At 41.1% G+C, this 8,926-nt stretch overlaps 1 protein-coding gene across 2 annotated transcripts in view; it reads left to right on the top strand.

Annotated features, from left to right (window-relative positions):
• Nucleotides 1–307: 307 nt before the first annotated feature.
• TBK1 (TANK binding kinase 1) overlaps nucleotides 308–8,926 on the top strand; it is a 31,116-nt gene continuing 22,497 nt past the window's right edge. Inside the window, exons 1-4 of one of the 2 annotated variants that reach the window (XM_032999866.2) lie at nucleotides 308–1,389; nucleotides 5,648–5,768; nucleotides 7,544–7,684; nucleotides 8,470–8,599. In XM_032999866.2, coding sequence (XP_032855757.2) covers nucleotides 5,682–5,768; nucleotides 7,544–7,684; nucleotides 8,470–8,599 — 358 coding nt within the window. In that variant the 5' untranslated portion in view covers nucleotides 308–1,389; nucleotides 5,648–5,681. Of the gene's footprint in view, nucleotides 1,390–4,659; nucleotides 4,787–5,647; nucleotides 5,769–7,543; nucleotides 7,685–8,469; nucleotides 8,600–8,926 lie in introns of those variants that run through there. The other variant, XM_032999867.2, reaches the window with a different exon arrangement.

Raw genomic sequence — 8,926 nt, 5'->3', positions numbered from 1 at the left:
TGAGACTATGATTTAAAATGGCCAGTTCCAAAAAGCATCACCATGCTGAGCCAATAGCTTGGTTTTATTCACAAGTGGAAGCAAGTACACGTTCAAGATACAAAGTAAAATTCACTGGTGTTTTCCTGATTTTGAGAGGGCTTTTGCTAAAGTACATATGAATGATATGATGAATATTTCTGAAGAAGACAAAACTGACTCGTTGGTATCTCCCTGATGAACAAAAAAAAAAAAAAAAGGCTTGCAATGCTGAGGAGAGGGTAGCAGAAATAAACCACGTAACTTCTGAAGAGCGCTGCAGCATTTTGAAAGATGCAAGGACAGAAGACAAATGTGGTGGGGAACTATTCCCTCTATAATGCAGAAGCATTACAAAATAATGCTCATATGCCAACAATCAGGGAATATAAATTACACATTTTTATTAAGAGCAACAAATGTATCAATTTATGAGTTTCACTAAGCAGAATTTTGGTACAAGCTTAGTGCCCTGTAACAAGTTGAACCAATGGAAGTTTGGACTTGTGATAAAGCTTAAGAAAGGTAAGATTCAGGAAGATGGTAATTTCAAACAAGAAATGCAGATGGTCAAAAACAGGAGGCTTGGAGGAGGGGGAGAAATTATTTTGACTATTTTACCAGTATAATTATGTTTAAATTACATTATAATTTATGCATAAAGTTATCAGTATTTTCCCTTATACAAGCTATACAGACCATTTATTAGAATAGCAACATTATCAGACAAAAAAAAAATGTACATCAGTCAGGAAGTTTAAGACATTTAAGTAAAAAATAAGCGAGAGCACAAATGTATGAAAAATACCAGGACTTCGTGATGTTTAAGAAGGGTGAAGCTGAGAGAAATGACACGGAGCGGGGAAGCATTTATCCTGGATATCCCCTGCAAAAGCAGAAGCAGCCCGTGAGGCGAGGCTGACACAGCGCAGTGTAAGGCTGAATGGTTACCGGGCCGCGGGGAGACCGGCAGCCCTGCCCCGGGAGGGGGGCGAAGAGCCGAAACGGCCGCCGAAGCGGTTACGCAGCAAAAAAATCACCAGGGAAATCCTCCCCGGAACCGATCTGAGCTCGTTTTGAACGCCGCACCAGCCCAAACACGCCGAGTGACCGCTTTTAAGGAACGTCCTAGTTCCACTTCTCCATCCTTCCCAGATGTTTCCCTGCTTCCCGGCCCTCTCACCTCACGGACCGCCGCCGCTCCCTCACAGCGCGGGCGGCGGCTGCGACCGCCCCCGCCCCCCGTCCCCTCCGGGCGGGGAAGGGCTGGGGGCGGCCGAGGCGGTGCTTCTGCCGCCCCGCCTCCCCGGGGCCGCTGCAGGAAGCCGGAAGCGGCCGGGGCGCTGGGCAGGCAGGGCGAGAGGCGGCTCGGTGCGTGGGGCCGGGGCCGGTGGGCTGGCCGGGGCGGGGCGGGGTGGGGTAGATGAGTTGGGGGGGGGGGGGGGGAGGCCGTGTGGAGCCGAGCCGAGGTGGTGGGCAGCGGCGCGGAGGGAGCCGCTTCGCCTCCGCGCTGAGGTGGTTTCGGTTTCCCGGGGCGGCGGCGGGGCCTTCCCGGGAGCTGCCGCTTCCCGAGGCGGGGTCGCGGGCGGCGGCGGAGCCCCTCCGAGGCGGTGGCGGGCCCGGCTGTCCAGGCCCCGGCCGGCGCGGGGGTGGGGGGTCGAGGGGGTGGCCGGCCTGCGGCCTCGGCGGTGTGCCCGGGGCTCGTCCCGTGCCCCCGCGCCCGGGACTTTGGTCCTCGTGAATGTCGGCAGGTCGCAGCTGAAGCGACCTGTCAAAGTTCCTTCAGTAACTGGAAGGGAAAAGAACACCCCACCCCACCCCAAAAAAAAAAAAAAAAGCCAAGCGAAGCCTATGTTTACCAGGGGCATGTATAAGGGTTTCCTCAGGTAGTGGCATCGCCTTCGTGGCTGTAGAAGTTGTTAAACTCTTACCTCCGGAAGGACGGCCTGTTGTGGAGGGCGCCCCTCTGTACCCCGCGTTCCTGAGCGTGGAGCTGCCTGGGTCGCTCAGGCGTGGCCGTGGCTTCCCAGGAGCTGCCGTCCCTGTCAGAGGCCGAGTCCTCTTTCCCCGTTACAGCCTGGAAACGCCGAGAGCAGTGGGGATGAGCAGCACCGGAGCCAGGCTTGCTGTTTCTTTTGTGGGCCTTTGGGAACGCGTGCTGCTTTGTACGGGTTCAAGCAGCACCTTGTGTGGCCCAGGGCAGGGTATTTTGATAATTCAGATACTAGCTGTTGGACTGGAAACTCCTGGAAGGAGGTTGGGTGAAGAAAGCAGAGATAGGAAGCAGGAATTCTGGGGGGAGAAACATCTTTTCTAGGCAATGAGAGGATATACATAAAAGTACAAAACCTTTGTATTTACCAGACTGTATAATGCTAACGTAACATTTATCTGAAACCTCAGCACCTTGCCTGTTGGCTTTGGTGGCATATAGGATCTTGCCTGTAGATAGAAAAAGCCTTCACTTCATCGTCTGTCCCGACTTGCCTGGCAAACTTGTACGTTGCAGCTGTTAACAGGGGACAGGGGAAGTACCTGCTGGATGTGCTTATCCCATGTGCCTGAGGTAACAGCAAACTTAGTTTTAATTAGAAGCAGTCACTACTACTGCTTCAAAGCATTGGGAGTTTCTTAAAAAAAAATCACATTAACAATGCAGTCTTTTCTGTTACAATCACCCCTGACAAATAAAGAAGTAGTAGCATCACCAGAAGCAGAAAAATATTTTAAAAACCCCAAACCAACCAAAAAGCAGGCCCTAAATCCTTGAAATGCTAATGAGTCATGGTGGACAATAAATGAAACTGCTGGTAGAAGAGATAGAAGTTCCTCACATATATCTAAAGCTGACTAATCTAGTATCAGATGTAATGACCATAAATGAGATGTGAAGAAAGAGAAAGTTCAGCATTAAATCTAGTGACAGGACCAATTGTACAGTTAGAGGTATTATTTTTTTTTTTTTAATACGAAACTCTCAGTGAATTGATTTAGGAAGATAATGGAAGATATGAAAAGAAAACTCAGCATGCTGAGTGTTTAGCAGAGATTGATTCTGTATCAGTCTAAGAAGTAAAAGGTATTGAATCAAAGGAAGTCTATAGAACGCATTATATAATTTATTGAATCAAGTTATTATAGTTTGAAAGTAAAATTAAAACTGAATGAGATTTTATGCCTTAAAAGTGAAGACTTCCAAAAGAATGTAGACTTCGTTATTATTATAAAAATACTATTTTTACGAAAAAAGTGTAATAGTGCAACGCTGACTTGGGTTTGGCACAGGATATGTACCCTGGGATTAATACTGACATAATTATATCTGTAGTGTTACAAATGAAAAAACCCAGACCTTGAGAACCAATTAGTGACTTCTTGGTGTTTTTTTTTTTTTTTTCCTCAAATTCATTGAATGATATTCAAGCTCATCTGTCACAGACTTTCCTTTTGTTTTGTTTTCACCCACTGACCTTCATGCAAATTTAATTAGAAAGTAAGAAGGTAAAGGAAGAGAGCTGATCTCATACATAAGCTACCTCATTTTTATCACTTCAGGCGACATAATAATATATAGTCTCTAATAGGCTGCTAAATTTTTTAGTATTTGAATAGACATCAGTGAAGAAACTGTGTTTTCTTGATCCTTCTGCGTACTTGCTGTCTGCTTAGGATTCATTATGTTTTTGTGTCTTGGTATGAGTCTAATGAATGTTGCCTTGAAATAAATTACAAAATACATGTTTACCCGTAATGTGCCAGCTGGCGTGTTACAAGCAGAGTTTGAATTAGGAGGAATTTTTTAATTCAGAAATTTTACGAATGGTTTACAGAGTGGGCTATGCATTATTTCCTTACGGACTTCTTCCTTACCTTATGTGTTTGCATCATAGATAGCTCTCTGACATCTACAGTAATTGCCAGCTGGGAGAAGTTATCTTATTCTACTATTGCAAATTGTCTTGCCAGAGTTAACTGAGAACTGTGAGGGCTTGTAGTGTGGTGGTGGGGTTATTTTGGTTCCGATTTGATATAAAACCTTCCTTCTCTTCTCTCGGCATTAAAAACTTTACCTAGATTTTAAAAACGGTGTTGCTGCGTGAAGCGAAATTTAGTTTAGAGTAATGTCAGGTCTTTGCATTGTGTCGTTGAGGTCTGTATGCTACGTGTCATGGCCTGGATGTTTTGGGACAGCTTTGCAGGAAAGTCCACATCTTACATGAGCGGACAGCTAAATGAAAGTATGAAACCTGCAGTCGCCGAGTGTAGGGAAGTGTGTTCAAAGTCACAAGAGAGCTTCTGTCTCCTTGTGGCACGGGTACGGCCGGGAGCGGTGTGGTGGCGGGTGCTTCAGGGGGCTGCTGGCGCGGGACGAGCCACTGGTGCTGCGGTGGCTGGCGGGGGGCATCTTCCCCTCTCCTGCAGTGCAAGGCTTCTGGCCTCACAAGGTGTCACCTTGTGCTCCAGGGAGCTCCCAAAAAGCGGCAACCACTCCACTGTAATAAACACACAGAGGAAATCCTGTCAGACCTCTTGTTACAGTACTTACAGGAAAGGCTTTTTTGTTTCTTTTGAGTATCAGTTCGCTGTTTCTTGTCTGTTAATGCAGGCAGATGCAGGCTGTGAGGAAAGGCGGCTGCTGTAGGACCTTCCCCTGGTCCAGTTGCTGTTTTGCTCTTAAGATTCTTTAGATCCAGGAAGCTACATCTTTGATCTTAGAGCCTTTCACTAGACAGAATGGCAAAATCAGTGCTTTAATTAAACCAAAAAGGTAAGGTTATTTATCTGCAGCTCCTGTTGTTTTGGCAAGGGGGAAAATCTGGCAGTTCTAATGTTTTTTTTTAATAGTTTTAATTTAATCAAACTTTTTTTTTTTTTCTTTTGAGATGGTGAAGACCCGAGTATCTGACAGTTTACATTCAAAGAAGGGTGGGAAAGCCAGGCTGTCTCTCTAGAAACTAGGTGACATACCAAATGTGAAATTCTAGAAATGAGAGAAATGTCACTTAATTTCTTCCAGTAGTAATTGGTGGTTCTAGCAAGTAGCTGAGAATACTTGTGTTACTTGTGACTTTCATCTAGCTCATGTAGAAATAGCTTCTTGTAAGTAGTTAGTCCAGTTCCTTTACAGTTATACTGAAGTGCAATTTCCAGAGCCAGAGTGATCTAAAAGACCTGTATATGTATCTGCCATTACCTCTAATGTTTGTTCTTTGGCATATATATCAAATAATGGAATTCAATTACAGTTCTTGCTTATTTTCATGTGGTTTTGACTCTTTCCTATAGTTTTTGCTACTGTTTCATTTAAACACCTGTGTACAACAGAAAAGGGATTATAAAACTTTCACTTTTCCAGTTGATTTTTCAAAGTCTGAGAAGTAAAGACCTCAGATGCAGAGAGGTGTTGTGTCTATGGCATTGATTTTCATTGTTGAGCTTGTTTTTGTTTCCTTGTTTCACCTCTTATTCCTCTACTCGGTGGTTCTTAATTGTTTCTGTATGTCTTTGGCGTCGTGGTTGTGATGTTTTGTTTTGCTGTTTTTTTTTTTTTTTCCTTCGATTTAAAATAAGTTCCTTTCATGTATTTTACTAAATTATAATTCAGTATATTTAACCTTTTGTTTTTAAGGTGAAAAGTAAAACTGTCTAATCAAAGAGCAAAGATGCAGAGCACTTCAAATTACCTCTGGCTGTTGTCTGACATTCTAGGACAGGGAGCTACTGCAAATGTTTTCCGGGGACGACATAAGGTTTGTGAGAAAATACTAATCTGAGTAACATGTAAAACTGAATTTTTTTCATATGTGAGTAGTGTCATGAAATCAGCCAAAAACTGTTCAAGATTTAGGCCAAAGGCAAATATATTTTTGTAACTATTCATGCTTAGTTTGTAATTTTGAATATTCATCCATTGAATTAGAGTTCTATGTAGTTCAGAGTATTTGATTTTAATATTGTACTGTTTGTCCTTGTAAAATACTAGTTAATTCTTCATTCTTCCATTCTTCAGTTTTATGGAAAAATTACTCATTCGGAATTTAAATAGGAATAAAAGTCTTATCAGCAGTTTTTATTACATGATATGTTATTTTTGTCTTTGTTAAATTCTGTTTTCATAGTTTTTCCCTTTTCTTTTAAAGCCCATTTTTTGTGATTGTTATGATTTTTGTACTCTAAGTGAAATACTCTTAACACTGTCATATTGGGTGAAGTTGCTGTTAGTCTTTGTCCGTAAGCCAATGCTTCCTACATGTCTAGGACACCATCTTTTTGGTAACATGCCTTGAGTAATCAATACAAAATAGTATATCTTTGAGCAGTTTTGCTGTGTAGATGATATACTAATGTGTATGTTGCAACCTGAGGGAGGGGCTAAAATGACCTTACTTATGTAGATCATTTTATTCCTATGAATTTCATGGTACGTCGCACAAAATTAAGATAAGCCTAGTCGTGAAAGTAATGTTCTCTTGTAGTAACGACAGTCTGTGTGAAATCAATAAGAAGTTATATATACAATACAGAGTTTTCTATGCTCTACATTTAACCGTGAAGCAACGCTAAGCAATAACTTAGCAGTTAATGTGCTTTTCTGGGTGAGTGAATTTCAGCATGGAATGATTCCCCTGTAGAGCTTCTGGTTTTGTGGTTGCACCTCTCATCACCTCACTAGTCTGAGCGCATGACCTGCAGCTCCTTGTCAACAGAAGAAAGCTTTTGCTAGGGCACTGGTAGTACCTATAAGCGTGCTGTACAACACACCTAGTTTAAGCACAGCAAGGCTTTGTCCTTAGAAAGAATCTGTCACACACAAGACTGCTTCGCCCTGAGAGGTACAGGAGTTGCACTCTCAGCTGGCAGTGCGGGTGCCTGAGCTTAGTCTCACTTGAGAACTTAAGAGCTTAGTCTCACTTGAGAACTTAAATCTCTGATTAAGCACATGACTGTGTTCCTGTCACTTACGTGTGTTTAAATTGCTTCAGGATTTTGTATGAGTGGTACATAGTGCTCAACACTGTCTTTGGAAAAAAATACACTGCTTTATCAGTATAAACAGAACAGTAAAGAAAAGAAAAACAGTGTTCAGCTTCTGAAAGCTGTCTCTTAACTTGAGCAAACCAAGATTCTCAACTGTAGTGCGTGTGTGTCTCTTAGTGATTTGTGCAAGTGGCTTACCTCTTTTACCTCTTTAGTTTTTCAGCTAAGTTTATGGGCCATTCTTAAATATGTAGCCTTTCTTATGCTATTTTTTTTTTTTAAAGCACTTAGATTTTGTAGGCTAACATTGAGTTTCCATTCTGCTAATCTGTTTGCTTCGAGTCTGTATTAAACTAAACTAATATATACATCATTTTTTTAGTAGAATCTTAATTTCCATTTTAATACAAAATACTATTTTGAACTATTTCTAATCTGGCTATGCTTGTATGCACAACAGAAGGTCTTGAAATGCTTGGATAATGAGTATGTGTACATTTACAATCTTATGCTTCTGTTTGATTAGTCATTTGTTTGTTTTGAACAGAAAACTGGGGATTTATACGCTGTCAAAGTATTTAACAGTATAAGTTTCCTTCGTCCTGTGGATGTTCAGATGCGAGAGTTTGAAGTATTGAAGAAACTAAATCATAAGAACATTGTCAAATTGTTTGCCATTGAAGAAGAGGTAATGAGCTGTTGTAGTTATGATCTGAGATGCATGGCAGTAACCGCAGTAACTGTCTTTTTGTTTATCCTTAACTATAAAGTTACATTCCTAAAGAATGATAACATATATGACAATATAAATACTCTGACCCAACCACCACTGTTTTTTGTTTTTCTTTCTTTTGCTGTTGTTGTTGAAAGACTATGCTTGCTTTCAGTGTTTAGGCACAGGTTATGATTCTTCACAGCCGTCTCAAGAAGCCACTGTCCTAAACGTTATCAAGAATTATGATTTTTAAGCTATCTACATGTATGAATATTTAATACATACTGATAGGTGGAAGGGTTTTAGTAATCCTGACAATTTTATGCTTTTGCTTTGCGACCAACTAAAATAATGACATAGGACATGTAGAACTATATGCTAGTATGAATTGCAGTAGTTGTGCTGAAACTGAGACTGATCAGTTGAAATGACCCAGATGCTGAGATCAGTAAAGAGCGAAGGACAGTTGCTTCTCTCTGCTCTTGTGTGCTGTGGTTTCTCATTTGTTCACCTATCAATACTACTGTCAACCCTCTAAGTGCCTAGAACTTGAGGCTTTCTTAATTTTTTCCCCCTTTCCAAGTTAGAATATATGAAAATATAAAAATTCACATGCGCTTCTTTTGAAGAAGATCACCAGAATGGGATTTATGATCTAGCTACAGATTTTTTTTTAAAGTAAGATATTGTGCTTATATGTAATTTCTGACATTGTTTTCACAGTAGTCACAGACTCATCTTTTTTAATTTTTTTCCAGACAACAACTAGACACAAAGTACTAGTTATGGAATTTTGTCCATGTGGGAGTTTGTATACAGTTTTAGAGGAGCCATCTAATGCCTTTGGTTTGCCAGAATCTGAGTTCTTAATTGTTTTGAGAGATGTGGGTATGTAGACTTTGCTTTATAGTCTAATTCATTGACTGAAACAAACTCATACTTGTTTTGTTTATCTTAAAACAGCAAGAGGCAAGGAATTTGAATGGCTGTCAACTAACTGAACAAATTAACGTGGTCATATGGAGTCACATTTTTTATGTATGTCTATATTGCTCTAGATAGCTGCATTAAGAAGCCATTTCTGTTTAAAGCATTGCTATAATTCTTTTTTGTTTGTTTCAAGATTTTTTTGACACATGTTGAACTAATTCCTGGTGATCATTAATGACAGAAGAATAAATTAGAAAATAATGAAGTTTACCTGTGTCTGCATGT

This window comes from Tyto alba, unplaced genomic scaffold, assembly GCF_018691265.1.
Source record: "Tyto alba isolate M040663 unplaced genomic scaffold, T.alba_DEE_v4.0 Super-Scaffold_2, whole genome shotgun sequence".
Lineage (NCBI taxonomy): Eukaryota > Metazoa > Chordata > Aves > Strigiformes > Tytonidae > Tyto > Tyto alba.
This window is presented reverse-complemented; position numbering and strand designations above follow the sequence as displayed.